Here is a 17,244-nt window from a genome sequence, read left to right on the forward strand (position 1 = left end):
AAGAAAAAAGGAAGAAAAGTTGTGTTCATTAAGTATAATAACTTTATTATCTGATGTCATGAAAAAACAAAAAGGAGAAAAAAATTGCTATTGCTTTAATCTTTTAGGACGTCACCTTGAGTGTATCTTCTGGCCAACAACCAAAAGCCCTCACGGGCTCTGAAGTGCTGATAGAACCAGTACCGCCGCCAGAAGCTGCTGAAGAAGATGAAGACGAAGAGACAGAATCTGAAGAGGGATCCGATGAAATTGATGACAATAAGGAAGAAAATATAAACGAGAATACTGATGACGCACCATCGATTGTAATAGTCGAAACGCGTTATGAACTCCCTCGTGCCGAAATGTCGATAAAATCAGAAGTTAGAGAAGCTGCACCTGAGCCTGAACTTCAACTGATTGAAGCTGAACCATCAACTAGTCCAGCAAACCGAGTTGAACAAAATCAGAAGCCTGAATATGGCGCAACTGCACCTGCTACTGTCACCGAGGAACCATTAGCCCAAGCTCAAACCAGCACCCAGATAATCACAAATGGTGATACAGAAGACCTAATGAGTACTGGTAGCTTCGAAGATCTGAACCAGTCAAATGCCGTTTTGGCGGAAGATGGTTTCCCTCCTGAGCAGGAACAAGAAAATAAGGAGACATCATCAGTTCATGAGGTTCCAGATCCGCTTGAGGAGGAACTAGCAGCTGAGAACTCAGATCCAGAGGATGCCATAGTCTTGGATCCCAGAAACATCCCGAGTCCCGACCTTGAAGAAAGGTCGGAAGTTGAGAGCCGTCAAGGTGATGCATACTCGGAGGAGCCCTTGAATACCGAAGAGCAATCCTCGGAACCCGAAGGAGCTGATACAGCAGAATCAACGGCCGAAGCGGATAGAAGCTTCTTGGAGGTCCCAGAGAGCACGCTCGTAGCAGCTGATCGATCTTCGCAATTTGAGGTTTCTTCAACCGAGGGCGAATCTGTTTTGAACCCTCTCTCAGTTGGTGTGCAGAACGGAGTAGTTCCTGAATTGGAGTCGCACGAAGATGCAGCCGTAGAAACAGGTATGCATCCGATGCGTGTCATTGACCCGATAATCGTCTATAATATGGTTCTGGTTAAAGTCTTTTTTTTCTCGAATGAGAGTTGCTTTGAAATAAATTTGGTCACTGCGCTTTTATGTAGCAGTTATATTGATCCTGCTAGTCTTTATTAATAGCCGCACAGCGATAGCTGGGGCTATTATTGGCCTTCTCTTGGTTTTTTTACAATTCAAAGAATTTGAATTGTATTGGGGCGCTGTCTTCTTTTTAAGATCTGTTCACACATTTTCATGATTTTTGAAGTCAAATTGGAGTAGTGATTTTGGTCACGCCGAAACAGGAAGTGGAGCGAAAAAGCGAGTGGTTTTGCGGCGTGAAATTTTTTCGCTCTAATTTTAAAGTAGAGTCAGAATACGGTGTTTGAACAAAAATTCGTTTTATCGGTAGTGGTTTTTTGTTCACATGCGGCAATTTCACTTTGATTTTTGCTGTTTTTTCGATTTTTTGGATCGGATTTTTTTTCTAAATGGTTTTCCAATCCATTCATAGTCCTTTCTAGGTCTAGTTTTCTGTTTTCGTCAGGACTTGTCCTGCTATGTTTTTTTATTTCGTCGTCATGATTTTTGTTACGACCATGTGACGTCACAGCCATTTCTTGTTCATTCGTTCATGCAATTTCAACTGAATTGCATGTGTGACGTCATTTTTCGCTCTTAGTGGAGCGAGTTTTTTTGTTCATGCGCGTGATTAAATTTTTGGTCACACTTGACTTACCTCACTCTCAAAAATGACTTCCTCACTTTGAAATTGACTTTTATTTACTTTAATTCAAAGAGATAAGGTCAAATGGGTGTGTGTCATTCTAAATGAATGTTATTTGAGATCAGCTAATAGAGGCAGCAATAACTTATACAGATTCTTAATCAAAATAGAACAGATCAGCCTTCAATGAAAAGACGAATTTTTTTGGTCTGTCTCTATAACAAGTTTTCTGATCATTTTTTTTCTTTTAAGCATTTGACTTTTTGCCCTGCAAATATCGGGGTGTTCTTGGTTTTAATTGCTCTCAAGCAAAGTTTGTATCAATTATATCAGTCTTGTGGTCTTTTCTATGCACGCTTTCTCTTCACCAATTTTTTGTCTGACTTTTAAAAACTTTTCAAAAGTGTATAACGCCCAGAGGACATTAAGTTGTTTAGCGGCTCTAGAGCTCTGGTAGCATCTAAGTGTACAATTTATTGTAGCTGCTGAGAAGACCTAAAATTTGGAGACCCCTAACTCCAACGCACTCCCACTCCAACAACAGCCCAGATTGCTAGTCACCCTAAGCCCAAGCTGGCAACTACCAAAGCCAACCACGCGCCGATTGTTTGAAAGCAATTCATCCGACGCTAGTCGGTTATGTTACTGTTTTTCGTCGTCTGGCGCTAATTTTTCGCTGGACATTTTTTTCACGCCACACAACCTGAAACAGATGATTTTACGTGCGAAAAGTAATTAGTTACAAATATTAGCAGGTTCTGCTGAGTTGCGTGTTTCATTTATTGATCATCATTAGATTTTCACGATCTCTGAAGAACTTTAAGTTCACATAGGTTACTCTAACGCTTTCAAATTCAATAACAATATTGGGAAAGCTGGTATAAGTAAAGCATCAGAAGTGAAATGAAATATGGAATTCGAAGCTGTTTTTTATCAGCTGCTGTCAACCCCTTAAAGGCTATTGTTAAGGTTTTCTCCTTTTTTCGTTCATTTTATCTTTCAATCACACGTTTCGTTTTACGTAAGTCACCACCTTAATTTTTGACATGTGACTTATCTCCTTCACTGTTTTAACTGATTGGAATTCAGAACTCATTCAACGTCAAAAAGCGAAATCAAGAAAATTGGGAGAAACCAGTAAATCCCCGCTGCAGTATGTTATGAAAGTACCTAAGTACCTTAGAGCATATTGTTAACGGTTGTTGCTGTTAGTTTTTTGTCCCATTTAGAGGCCACGCCAATTTTCTCGAATCTAATTAAACTGCGAACCAAGAAAACATGAGGCTGTCGTCTTTTTTTTCTGTAATTATTTCAATCCCAACGTCGGTCAGTGGGGTCAACGGCGGTTCTTTTCGGGTAGTTTGCTGGCTATGTTTAATAGTTTGTTTGAAGCTGTTCAGCGAGAGCGCAAAATGTGGAAAAAAGTTTGGCAAGCGATTAATTTTTTTATTCACGAGGAGCATTTGTTCAAAGCCGTTTTTTAGCCTGGCTCTAACTCTTGTGGTCCGAAACGTTTTCCACAGTTATTCCAGGAGTTAATTTTGAGCTATTTTGTTGATTATTTTGCCTTTTGAATGCATTTGAGTTTTTCGTCTGCTTTGTCAAAATTCTACTTTTTTTTAAATTTTTCCTAAACCCGGTTTTAACATTTTGGTTCATATTTTCTCAATGGCGACAATAAGCGGGTGATCATATTCATAAATTTGTTATTCTTCGTATTTCATTTCCTTGGTTTGACTTTATACAAGCTTTCGTTTTTGTTGTCTGGCCTGCCTTTTGGCGGTTACTTATTAAACGAATGTTTACTGTATTGCACGGTGTATTGCAAATAATCGTTTTGAAGATTTCACAACAGATTTTGAACTTTTGTTCTTTTCGTTGCTTTTCAGTTTTCTTTTTTACGGATTATATCATGTGTTGACTATCATACTTTTTGGCATTGACTGAAGACTCTAAGTCATTTTTGCTCTGGGTCGATTGCGGAATCTGCTTGCTATGTTTAGTTCGTTTTCTTCTTTGATTTGGATACCACCAGTCGGTCACGCGCCAAGAAGTTAATGTGCGACTGTTTTGGTGACTTGTGCACTCTGTCTCGGTTCTCAGGTCAATCCTGCGCGTATCGTACCTGACCAGACTCACTCAATAAACATGACTTCTGTTATCACTTTTTTTCAATTGAAACTGAGTGTAAATTGGAATTGAATAGAGGCAATCCAAGCATTATAATTATCAGTTTTATAATAAATCAGTGTATAAAAATTGTTGGGAAAATAAGGATAATTTAAGATCATAGTCTGCAATTCAGAATCTCTGTTTCATGTCTATTCTTTCACGTAGAGGGCCTCGGGTGATATGCTCTATCAGGCAGAAAACTCCATCAGTAGAGTTCAATTCCTTCCATCATCTATAATATATTAGCGTAATTCTATTTCGCTTCTATTTCAGCCCACTTCTGTCCTAAAGTTAGGGTGAGAGCGGAATAATTGGTTATGTATTTCGCAAAATAAGGTTTTTGTTATTGGGTGAATATTTATTATTATAGCTGCGAAGCTGTAAGCTGAGCGAAGCTATATTGCGGTGCTCTTGGTTTTTTACAATTCAAAGAATTTGAATTGTGTTGGGGCGCTGTCTTTTTTTTAAGATCTGTTCACACATTTTCATGATTTTTGAAGTCAAATTGGAGTAGTGATTTTGGTCACGCCGAAACAGGAAATGGAGTGAAAAAGCGAGTGGTTTTGCGGCGTGAATTTTTTCAGCTCCAAATTTAAAGTAGAGTGAGAAAACGGTGTTTGAACAAAAATTCGCTTTCTCGCTAGTGGTTTTTTGTTCACATGCGGCAATTTGACTTTGATTTTTACTGTTTTTTTTCGTTTTTTAGATTGGATTTTTTTTCTAAATGGTTTTACCAATCCATTCATAGTCCGTTCTAGGTCTAGTTTTCTGTTTAGTCAATGAAAATTCTTTGAATTGTACGTCAGGACTTGTCCTGCTATGTTTTTTGTTTCGTCGTCTGACGCTCTTTTTTCGTTTTACATTTGTTCACACAGCAAAGCTGAAAAAGTCAAATTTTCTGAATGACTTCTTCCTCTCACTAACGGCATTTGCGCGCGTGACGTCATTTAGTTTTAGCGAAAGTTTTTAGGTTAATTGCGTGATTAGATTTTGATCATACGTGACTCACCTCACTCAATAAAATGACTTTTGCACTTTAAAACTTAAGTTTAATTTGAATTTTTTTAAGGTCAAAGGAACTCCTATGTGCAGTAAAGGTCCCTAATAAGAGGCTTCTGTGGAATGAATTTTAACAAGCTTTATTGATTTATCGCTGAATGTTTTTTAGCCTAGTTTTTTGAGCGGCGTCGATTTTTTTTTTTCAATTTAGATCTGTATCTGTTTCTATCTCTATTATATGGCACGCAGGTCTATTCTTTCGCAGCTATTCCGGCAATCTGCCGGCTATGTTAATTTATGAGGTTATATTTTTGATTTTTTACTTTTCTCAGTGATTTGTTAGCCAGTGTGTTTGATCAATCTATTTAACGGCAACTTGACAACTGTTATTTCGATTTTTTGGTTTTATAAGAAGACTTACAGTTTTCTCTTAGTAAGTTGAACTAACGATATGCGATTTAATAGAATTTGACCGAATTTCCTTGTTTGTTTGTAATTGTCAGCTACTTTGATCTTGCTTTCAGGCTAGTAAATGTTGCTCAATTTCTGGCCCAATTTTCTGAGGCAGGCTGATAAAATGATGGTTTATGGTTTATCTAGTAAAATATTTTTAACACCGGCGGTCAGCTCCTCAAGGGCAATTTAGACGCTTTCTTTTAACAATTCAATTAATTTTAATTGTATTGGGGTACTGCATTTTTTCAAGGTCTTTTCACACATTTTCATGATTTGTGTAGTCAACTTATAGTGATGATTTCGGTCACGTCGAAACAGGAAGTGGAGTTAAAAACTAGTGGTTTTGTGGGGTACAATTTTTTTTTAATTTGACTTCAATTTTTACTGTTTTTCGAGTTTAAATCTTTTTTTCCCATTTAATTTTCCCTATCCATGCATAGTCCATTCTAGGTCTAGTTTTTGTGAGGTCGAAAAAATTAGTTGAATTGTAGGTCAGCTCTTGTCCTGCTATGGTTTTTGATTTATTTTATCTTTTTTGATCACGTTTTTTTGGTTTGTAAGGGTAACGATTTTGACGCTTGACGTCTGACTTTCTTCACTCATTGAATGGAAATTAACATTCATTCAAAGGAATTTACGCAATAAAGTAAATGCGATCAATGTCGAAAGGGGCGAAATCAATAGAAACTCGATAATCCAATCCAATAAATCCCGTTCATGAACTCCTGGTGCATTAGGTTATCAGAGTTTGTTGAAGCAATTCTTAGCTCGTATTAGTATTAGCCCTCTGTCGAGAAGCAGTACTAAAATATATTTGTGACATCTAAACTAAACAGTTGTGAAATTGCACACAAAACTAAACTACTTTGAAACTTAGAAAAAAGGCTCTCAATTTGTATGTTTTCGTTTTCTGTTTCAATCCAGAATAGTGTCAGCGGCGGCTGTTTTCCGGCAATCTGCGAGCTATATTTTTGGAGTTGCAGAAAAACATCTTTTTGGGATCCTATAATTATTTTTCATTCTCTTGCACAGTAAAGTGTTTTTTGGACCGCTTTCAATTTTATGTTATTAGCATAAGTAAGTGTTCTGTATCTGAACATCAATGAATTGTACTGTGAAGTCAAATGGTATTATAATTGCTGTACAGTTCATTTCGCTGGTGAGCGCACCAAAAAATTCTTGCTGAATTAAAATGTATGCCAATAGAACTGTCTGATATTTGTAAAATGTTCACATAACTGAGCGTGTCTCATGCGTGTCGAATAAAAAGCATTAAACAAAAGATTCTATATATTTTTTTATTGTTAATTGGATAAAATTTGCATTTCAAATTTGAAGTGTAACGTTTAGTTACTGTAATACTTGGCTGGGGTCATGCGAAGAGAATTTTGAGTTCTGTATTGGCGAAACTCCTGAGTTTGACCACGCTGTTGTACAGGACGTAGTCTCTCCTAGTTAGACGCAACTCAAGGTTCGCTGGCTTTTGTAAGAAGTAGACAAACTCCATTATTTGATTCTCGGCCAAGTCATCCGAATGAGGTGTCTCAGAATTGACTCCGATGATCTTAACAGGCTTCATGACGTCATGGAATTCGAGAAGACAGTTGATTACGTCATAGATAGGCACAAGTTTCCGATCTCGTGTTAATACATGCATTGATGCAGGTCGTCGTTTGAAGTACTTGCGGTTGTAGTTGCGGTTACCATGTAAAGTATTTGTAGAGCCTCTTATAGTTCCAAATGACATCATACTTAGAGCATCATAAGACAAGGAGCTTTTTAAAGATGATGTTTCGTGTAAAGCTAACTTTGACATGCTTTTGTCTGTCCGTTGATTTCGCATACTCTTGGGCGTAGATTTCTTGCGCTTTACTCGGGCCAATAATCTCCCAAAAATAGATACAGATTTATCCGACCTTCCCGAGTAATCTGGAATCTCATATCGTCGACTCTGCACTCCGGAAAAGCCGGGATTGTCAAAATCAGACATGCTTCGAGTAAAGTTTGATTGCTTCTTCACCATGCCCAAAGGTTTTGGGTCTGATGTTATTGCGTCATTGTTTCTGGATTCGTTTAAGTTTCGATGCTTGTTCAAGGATGGCTGTGAAGAACTTGAGCTTCGCCGGCTGTTACTCTCTGAATGACCAGAGGACTCGTCGTATCCAGATAATGGTTCATCAATTGTAAAGGCTTTTGATGGACGCTTGGCCATTGAGTCTCGACTAACAGGCGGTGTCGATGGATCTTTGTGGATTTCAACTTCGTGTATTGTACCATTGGGAATCTTTGCAATGTTGTTCTGATTTGGATTTGAGGGCGCCTCTGTTTTGAGCGCATCATCGATTGTGTCATTGGTATTTATATCAGACCCAGAAACGTTTTGTTCGACTTCGTTGCTTCTAGTTTTTTCCAACTCTTCTCCACTTTGATTTGTTTCGACTGAAGAGTTGAAAACGGAATCTGCTATTTCGTCCTCGGCTTTGGGAACAACTGGATCTGCTTCTGTGGATTTCGTTTCATTTGGCAATGCTTCTTTGGATTCAGTGGGTTCTTTGGTTTTAGTTTTACTGGAGTCCGCGGGAATTATGGAAATCTCATTGTTGTTTTTCACCCGCAATGTTTCATAGTCATCGCTGTCGTTGAATAATTCTGGTTCCTCTTCTATTGGATCTATTTGCCGACTGCTTGCCTCAAAAGCTGCAATCATTTCCATAGTCTCTTGCATGTAGGCACTGCGCATACGACGCGACTCTTCAATCAGGCACAAGATCTCAAGCAGACTATGTCGCTCAACACAAGATATTTTTACTCCGAATACCTTGCGTAATTTTTTGAACCACTTTTTGTGCCAGTGTAAAGATATCACAAATCTGTGTCCTTCAGGGCCGTCAAGTTGATAAAGGTAAAGTTCACCAGGACATCGTTCCCAATTCCCTCCCATGTGTTGTTTGTAATCGGTCATGAGGTCCAGTTTGCATATGAGTTCATTTTCATTCAGGATTCCTGACACTTTGTCGTGTTTGACAATGTACACCAATGTGCCAAGGATTTGGCCTCCGTTGCCAAAGTCGCTCCCAGTACCGCTCCTGAGAGTGGGGTAGAAATCAGAGGATGCATTGGAGCGCAAAGTCATCTGGAACCAGTTTTTGTGGTTCAATGTGGGGGAACGGGTGCCAGGCAATTTAAAAATTTGAAAATCCCTTATCTGATTCAGTAAAGGTAACGGTTTGAAGTTAACTCTCTGAAAATCTTATAGTTAAAAGCAGAATGCAAGTACACTGTGTTGACAGTCAGAATCTGTGGACTGCAATTTTTCAATTAGGAAATTAAACTTTCAAAGTACAATGAATTTTGTTGGCAAATATAAATCAATGTGGGTTTTGAAGTTCTGGTTAGAAACGATTCAGAATTGTTCAGTTTGGTTAGTGAAATGACACCATAGTTAACTATTATAACTGATTGAAACTTAAATTTGTAACGTTTAGATCGGAGTTTTCTCCCGAAAACGTTTAAGTATATCTGTGGTTATGGTTGAATATATTGAGCTATCTATCTCGTTAAGGTGCTGAGCTTTGACCAATTTTATTTGCATTGGCAATATAGAAATATCTAAGACATGGTTAAGCTTTAGGGCTCCGTGAAATGTAGTTTTGAAAGTGGTGTGTTTGTCGTCAAAATTAAGTGAGATAACAATTTTGGGCAAATATTTGTTCACTTGGTCGCATGATGGTCGAAAAGTGAGCGGCAGATTCTATTGTGTTCAGATTGTTAGGTTTTGACCTTGGACGGCCTATTATTTAGATGTTGTTTACTAGGGTTCGTTCACTCTCAAGTGGACCCTTTAATCATAACAAGCTCATAAATGACGTTGTGCTAAATTTGTGTGCCCAAATTTCACAATCAGTTGATGAATGTATCATACATGTTGAATTGCAGCCAGATGTTTGCACCTGTTCTGCAAAGTCACAATTACTGTTTAAGGAATCGTTCTGGAAGTTAAGCGAAGTTCTGAGCTGTTTAAAATGGTATTTAAAAAATAATGGAGGTCGCGTTTTTCAGACTAGTTATTCATTTCAGCCACAGAGCCAACCGTATCAGATGGCAAAACGGACATCCAAACAGTTGAAAGTGAACCACAAATTGAGAAAAGTGCTTCAGAAGCTGTCCACGAGCAACGAAATGAACAATCCCAATCACCTGTCTTTAACAACACACCTCCCCCACTTCCTAGTTCCCCACCCGAAGTGCCCCACGAAAACGCGCCGGAAGACCCTCTGGAAAGAAGCAGTTTACTTGAACAGGATCGTGTAATTGGCGGAGGGTCACTACCCGCCTTACGACCCAACTCTCCCCCCAGTTCTCTAGAGGAATCGGATCAAGGGGAAGATCCGTTAACAGTTCCACCTGTAAATGATGGAACTCCGACAACCGAGGACTCAGGAGTTAAGTCAGAACAGGGAGTGATGGCGAATAGTGAGAAACAGGAAGAGGAATTTGACGACGTTGAAGCGGAACTGAATGAGGTGTTGCAGAAGGATTCGTCGGCTGCTGCAGTGAGGTCTGATCGTATCTTTGACGACTCGGACTCGGACGATTCCTTATTTGGCAGTAAGGCGGCGACATCAACAACTAAGAAAACGTTGGTTAACAGTTTATGTAACATTGATTTAGCAAAACTCTTGAACCTCAAATTTCAAAAAATGACAATTGATGTGATCGGTTTGGGTTGAGCAATACTAGCTTTAAGTTGATACATTTACAAGTAGAGTGGTTCATCCGCGCAAAAATATCCTACCTTTCCTTCAGTATTTTGAAGGATAATCGCAACGTTGAAAGCACTAATCATTTGAGCGTTATCAAGGCTAAAGAAAAAAACTAAGTAAAATGGATTTTCTAAATTTTGAAACGTTTTGATGTGTTGGCTGGTTTCTGCAGCAATAAGTGGTAGAATTACAGTATTATGGTAGAAATATGTTTCCCAGTTTTATAACAAAATTTTGAGATCGCAAATAAGAAGACGCAAATAAGAAGACGAATTAATAGCGTGAAGGGCTGTTTTTTGGTAGTTCAGAGGTTAGATTAAAACAGGATAAATTGGTAAATTCCGCAGGATTAGAGTTCAATGGATTTCTTAATTTATGCTTTTGATGACCCTTTTTGTTCAATTTTTGCTTCTTGAGAAGAAGACATGTGCTTCTCTTCTGAGACAAGAAAATGTTCGGTTGTTTAATAGCCGCCGTCAGCTTCCCAAATGCTTCTCCAAGTTTTCTTTATTTTCTAACTGTGTGAATCCAAACACTGGTCAGTGGGGTCAACGGCTGCAATTTCCAGCGATTTTCCGGCTATGTTTGAAGATATCAGTGCGCAACTAGTAATTTTTAATAGCCGCCTTCAGCCTCTTAACGGCTATTTTTTAGGCGCTCTCCTTTTTTAAAATTCGCTTTAGCTTTCATCACGTTTTTCGTTTTACATACGTCATGATTTTCAGCTGAATGGATTTTAAATTATTTCACACATTGAATTCTGCAATATGGCGAACACTGTCAAATTTAAAAAAGCAAGATCAAAAGAGACGGGATAAAACAATAAAGCCCGGTCATTAAGTCATTGAAAATTAGGTTATCAGCGTTCGTTTGATTGTTTGCTAGCTGGCATTGGTATAAAGCTTATTAGCTTTCAGTTTAGAAGCTGAATTAAGTATAGTTATAGAATCTAACTGAAACGACACACCAAATTAGAACTATTTTTGACACTGAAACAGAAAAAATTTGGTCAATTTGTCTTTTTTTCGTTTTCTGTTTCAATACTGTTGTGCATCAAGCGCGTCAACGGCAGCCAGCTATTTTCCGGCCATCTGCCGGCTATGTTTTTAACTTGAGCATTATTTATTAGAATTTTTGTGGAATTTTTAATTTTTGCTGGTTTATCGTTTTTTTTGAAACTCTTTGAGTTTGTTTAAGAGGGTCCGATGCGGTTTCAGATAAAGTTTTGTTCTAATTATCAAAGATTTCAGATTGTTAATACTCAACGTGCCCCCTCCTATTGGTTAAATGCGCAAGCAACACAAAACCGCCGGTCATTAGTACGCAGACCCTCGAAGTTGGCGTAGATCAAGAAGGATGACTCCCGCTAGGGGGCGTTGGAGGATCCGCAACGTGGGGCCCCTCCATGTGGGTTAGAGGAACTTCGGGCTATAGGGCCTTTAGTTCCTGTTTCGCCAATTTGGCAATTCTTGGTGTACGACCATCTGTGTTGGGTCGAACAGTGGTTCGGAACACTTTAACACTTTTGATGAGTTTGTATGTCTTAGGACATAGCGGGCACCGAAATTCCGCCTCATCTTGACTCTCTGTGTTCCCACTCAGTTCAGTGCTTAGCGGTTCAGCTGTAATCTCCTCAGTGACATTTTCATTGTCAACTATTGTGCACTGAGTGTATGCCTTTTTCATGTGGTCAAGTCACCATCGAATCTGTTTGTATTTCATTTTGCAGCCTGTAGCTGGACATACCATTAGTGGTTTACTCGCTTGGAAAGGAGTCATGTCCAATCCATTGCCACATTCAGAGTGGTCATTCCTCAGATGCCTGAGCATCTTTTCTTGTTGCAAAGTGCCTTGCACAGTTTCCCTTCTCGCATGCAACAATTTGGTCTCTCGTGCCCACTGGTTTAAATTGAGTTTTTACATTCGATTAATACTCTAATTTTGATGGAGCTCTTAACCTTTCCTCAGTGTCACTTACACACAGTCGCCCTAAATCGAGTCAAAGGGCACGCATCCAGTCTTTGGAATACGTCTCCCTCCTTCGCGTTATGAACTCTTCTTTGAGACTCGCAGTTTCTTGAGACATGCATTTTCTTGCGACTAAGCCAAAGCTTCGCTCTTCTTACTGCAAGTTCTATCCTGATATCTCTTAGAGGAACTTTCAGTGCAAGAGTTTCAGCTGTGAAAGTTTTCTTGCTGCATGCGACGGGCTTTGTTAAGAACAGCGCCCTTTTTGTCGATGTCCTTCTCGCGTTATGGCTGTTTCCAGCCCATACAGCAGTACTGGCTTGACACACATTTCAATTTGCCGACATTTGCTTCTCATTGTGAGAGTAGAGCTGACTAGCGCAGGTGTCATCTTCACTACAGCTTTTCTAGATTCAGTGCAGTTACTTCTCACAGCGGCCTCTATGTCAGAATGGCCATTTAGTATCGAACCCAGATACTTAAACTCATTGACTTTTTTCAGTCCTTTGCTCTGGATTGTGACATTAATTGCTCTTTCCATGTTCACTGTCATCATTTTTGTCCTTGGAAATAATTTTTCCCTGCCGGTATTCTCTACTTCTAGGCTGAGTTTGTTCAGTTTGCTCTGCGCTTTCTGCTCATTTTTGACCAGTATTGCTAAGTCATCTGCGTAAGCAGGATGTTCATATAGGGCTGGACTCATTTTACAGACAATGTCAAACATTAAGCTATATATTTGCGGACCGATGACACATCCTTGCCTTACCCCTCTTTCAAGTTTGAACTGGTTTTCTGAGTCTAGTTCCCCGTGAGCATTCTCGTGTCTGCAGTATCAAGCTTCTGAGGGGGTTTTCAACTGTGAAAGCTTTAGAGATCGCATCATGGCTCCTCTATCAAACGAGTCAAAAGCTTTGACAAGGTCGATAGAGACCATTCTGCTTTCAGATCTTTTGGAAAGGTACAGCTTATACGCTGCCTTTTTGTTGAAGTGTTTCCACTTCGCTCAGGCGTTAGCTGATCAGCCCAGCAGCCAGTTTTTATCGATAGATTCTCTTCTGCGAGCTCATAATTGTTCATATCAGTTAGCACATCAGTCACAGTGTTAACTTTTCTAAGATTTAAAATCTTAGTTATGAGAGCTTTTTTCAGCTCTTCACGCTCCGGGACTGATCGAAGGATTGAGTAGCTTTTCCTGCGCACATCTTTCAGCAGCTTTTGCCCTTTCGAAGGCTTCCTTGGGTTATTTTTTGGCCATCTCTTAATGCATATTATCAGCATTGCATGATCGGAGTCCAGACTATCCTCCCAAGAGCTTCTCACGTCTATATTCTGAGATGCGTTGCTGCCGACAATTTCGTCAGTTCATACTCTTTCAGAAATAGCTCCTTGGTTCTCGGATGTGGCCATGTGCACTTCCGCACATCAGTTTTCAAGAAGAAAGTATTCTCGACTCTCAAATTTTGTTCAGTGGCAAATTCAAGGAGCAGAACATTCAGGTTACTCTCATCTTTTGCTGCTTTGTTCCCAATCGGTCTTGGCAGACGGTTATTCAGATCTAGATCAATCGCTGCATTAAGGTCTCCCAAAATGAGGATCTTTTCATGATAGATCTGGTTGGAACTGCGAGTGCTTTATGCCAGTTCCTTTAAGTATGCTGTGTACTCACTTTTTATGCTGTTTCGGAAAGTATGCTGTGTACTCAGCATTTTCAGTCAGAGCATAGGTAATAACTAGTTTCAATCTTGCACCCGCTGTTTCAATGAATGCTTTCGCATTTCTTTCCGAAACTGGTATGAAATTGATCATCATCAAGTTTTTTGTCGTATATCACTCCGATACCAGCTGATCTTCTCTTCGCATCATAGGGTGCACCACTGTTGTTCAGTGTGTAATCGCCTTATGTGCTTTCATTACAACCCCGCACGTTAGTTTCATTTAGCGCGAATGGTCTTATTCGTCGCTTTTGCATGATTTCAGTGAGCACGGAGACGACGCGCTCGTTGCAAAGTGACTTGCATTTCCACTGACCTACTTTCATAATGTCAAGTGTTGAAGTCCCTGCTATACTCTTCCGGTATTCATCGTGGCCATGAGAACTGACTAAAGTTAGCGAGTTGCTCCCTTTTACTGTCTGATCTTTCTTTGATCGACTTTTAGCTTTGGTGTCTCGCCAATTTTGCTTGCTAGACCAATCCAGGGCAACCCTCCCTCTTCATCCGGGCTTGGGACTGGCTATTGGCTTTTAGAGGGGGTGCACTCACGCGCTGTTAACCTCTCTATTTGACGTTGCCCTAAGCACAGTTACCCTCCATCACCAATAAGCCAATACTCAACGTAATGGCTTGGACACTTACTTTTCCAATTTTTTTCAGCTTTTGCGACCGTTTCTTGTCGTTAATGTAACTTTTTCAATTCAAGCTAGTTTGCTCTAGAAAATAGTTAGTTTATTTTTTCTGATTTTAGGGTAATCAGCTTTGATTTTAACATTGATTTTTCGAAAAATAGTTTTTAAATATTTATTAAAGGTTTTGTTCTTGTATGAATTGCAGATTTACTAGCATATCAGTCCCGAGTTGTTGCTGTCGGTTGTATTGATTTCGGCAAAACTGATTTTTAACCCAATTTTGTGAAATTACAATTTTGTTTTTCCGGCTTTTTTACTTGGTCAGTTTTGTTCTTTTTATTAAATATATATATATATATATATATATATATATATATATATATATATATATATTCTAACATTGGATATATTTTTTGTTGCTCTTAAGTTGCTGTACGCGACGTTTGCTCTCTAAAATCTGTTGATTTGAGTTTAAGAGAGCGATCGATAATTGTATGGAAGGGTATACATAGCAACGGAAGTTATAGATGTCAGAATATCTCAACAAAGACCAATTTTGGTATATGTGAGTTCACTATCTATTTTTAAATCTGAGCAGCAGGATGATCAATTTCGCGCTGTTTCACGATATGTGCGATTTTTTATTGTTTTTTCTACGGTGAATGTCGGCTCGTGAGATGTCGATTTTTTGTCAAAGCGTTTGATTTTTGCATTAAGAAATGGAATAAACTGAAAAAATTTGGAGGGCATTAACCTATTGCGAAGTTCTCTGAGATCTTTCTGTCTTTGTTGATTTTGATTTTTTTGAGGTGAAGGTCATTTCTGTGAGGTTTCGACTAGCAAGTACAATTGCCGTCCCGCCTCAAAATTCGAACCCAGCCTCAAAATTCACCGAACACAAAAATGACGGCGCGGTTAGAGGTCTCTACTAGCATTACATGAGATGAGGGCAAAAACTTGTTCAAAAGCATGCGAAGATTTTGATTCATAATAAAGATGTGTTTCAGGGAAACGAAAAGTGGATCTCAATCAAATGTATCCGCATCAAAGGTAAACATATTTTGCTGCTCTACTCATCGTTGAAGCTAATAATGGGGAAATATTTGGAGGTTCATTCTACTCAGGGAAGGTTTCAAAATTTTTTTGTTATGCCTAATTGACGGGGTTTTATCGATCCGTGGGCACAATTGCTATAAATTTTTCTTACAATTTTTAGTAGTAAAGACATTAAATGAATGCCGCTATTGTGCTGGCTACACCGTTTTCACAATTTCTGTGGGAAAAACGCTTAACCATTTTTAAAGCAATGATGATGCTCTGTGAATACTACTAGAGAAAGCAACGTTTTTGAGAACTGATTGCTACATTTTCAAAATGTTGAAAATTTTGATTGTTGAAAAATTTCAGTGGCATCGGGCCATGTATTTTAGGAACAGGGATCAGGAGTGAAGAAATCAGAAGAGACATCCGCAACTAAGAAGAATGTATCTTTATTCCCAAGTGACGATGAAGACGAAGAGTTAGATTGGCTCAAGTAACTCTGAGGAAATCAAATCTGTGTTTGAGTTGTTCCACCAGTTTGTATACTCAGCAAATGAATCTCTCTAATTCTGTCTATTTCTGGTTATCTCAATGATCATGCAATCTCTAATCGATGTCTCAAAATTGGTCTAATTTGAAGAGCGAGATACTCAAAAGCAGTGGTTAATTTGTTCAAATATTTAATAAATACCGAAAATTAACTGTGCTGTTACAAAATATTGTTTCATTAAGTTTGTTCTGTCCCCAATTCAAATTTATGGCAACCGATGTCATTGGATGGTGCACTCCATAAACTGTAAACATGCGAATAACCGAGTACTTTTGTACATTCAATTAAAAATTAGATGAGTTGCTTCTTGTGTCGCTAGGGTGAATTTGAGTTGCAGCTGTACTTTTTGATTATAATACATCCCGTTTTATATATATATATATATATATATATATATATATATATATATATATATAATTTTTAAAGAAATATTTAATTTTGAATGTAAATTGAAAGTCTATGATATAATTGCGGTCATCAGAGAAGATTATAAGAGATGGAGTCTTCTCTCATAAGACAAGCGCAGAGTGCACCAACCAGGCCTTCGAGAGTTGAATTGCTGAAATATTTTCCGACCCTCTAACATTGAGTGCCATTGCTTCACAAAGCTGTATCTATCTCTTGTCAATTAGTAGTTATCCTAAATAAAGTTATTTATTCTCTCAAAATCCTATATTGTGATTTATAAAATTTATTTTTCACTCATTGTTTTTTGTTTTAATTAGGGAAACGTTTGTACGATGTTTGATAACCAGCAACTATAGAATTCGACTGGAACGTTCAAAGCAAATTGACTTAAAGAAATTTACTTGCATGTGAAAGTGAATTCTTTCGACAGCCTTGTTACACGGCGCTAATGGCTATAACCTGTTTACGTCTAATTAATTTGAGTTCTCCCTCGCCATATAAATTCCGCATCACAGCGCTACAAATACCACTAGTGATGTTTTACTGACGCCAACGTAATGATGTGGCGACGACTATAAGCGAGGCAAAGTTATATCAGACGTCGACAGTATACGCCATTGACTGAGTTCTACGTAACCCGTAGCTGTCTGAGAATGTTCCTGTGTCATGCTCACATTTAGCTGCTGTAGGTGTTTTTCGCCTGTCGAAATAATTGGTGCTACAGAAGCAGCTCCAGAGCACAAAATATA

General features: G+C 38.6%; 1 protein-coding gene across 3 annotated transcripts in view; it reads left to right on the forward strand.

The window, feature by feature from the left end:
• Window positions 1–16,347, forward strand: part of LOC142349533 (FK506-binding protein 15-like) — a 90,800-nt gene extending 74,453 nt beyond the window's left edge. For all 3 annotated transcript variants that reach the window (XM_075401160.1, XM_075401159.1, XM_075401161.1), the window contains exons 20-23: window positions 108–1,053; window positions 9,499–10,060; window positions 15,504–15,546; window positions 15,927–16,347. In XM_075401160.1, the coding sequence (XP_075257275.1) occupies window positions 108–1,053; window positions 9,499–10,060; window positions 15,504–15,546; window positions 15,927–16,034 (1,659 nt within the window). In that variant the 3' untranslated portion in view covers window positions 16,035–16,347. The remainder of the gene's footprint in view (window positions 1–107; window positions 1,054–9,498; window positions 10,061–15,503; window positions 15,547–15,926) is intronic.
• The last annotated feature ends 897 nt before the right edge of the window (window positions 16,348–17,244 follow it).

The sequence above is a fragment of the Convolutriloba macropyga genome, chromosome 11 (assembly GCF_964194025.1).
Source record: "Convolutriloba macropyga chromosome 11, txConMacr16.3, whole genome shotgun sequence".
Lineage (NCBI taxonomy): Eukaryota > Metazoa > Xenacoelomorpha > Acoela > Convolutidae > Convolutriloba > Convolutriloba macropyga.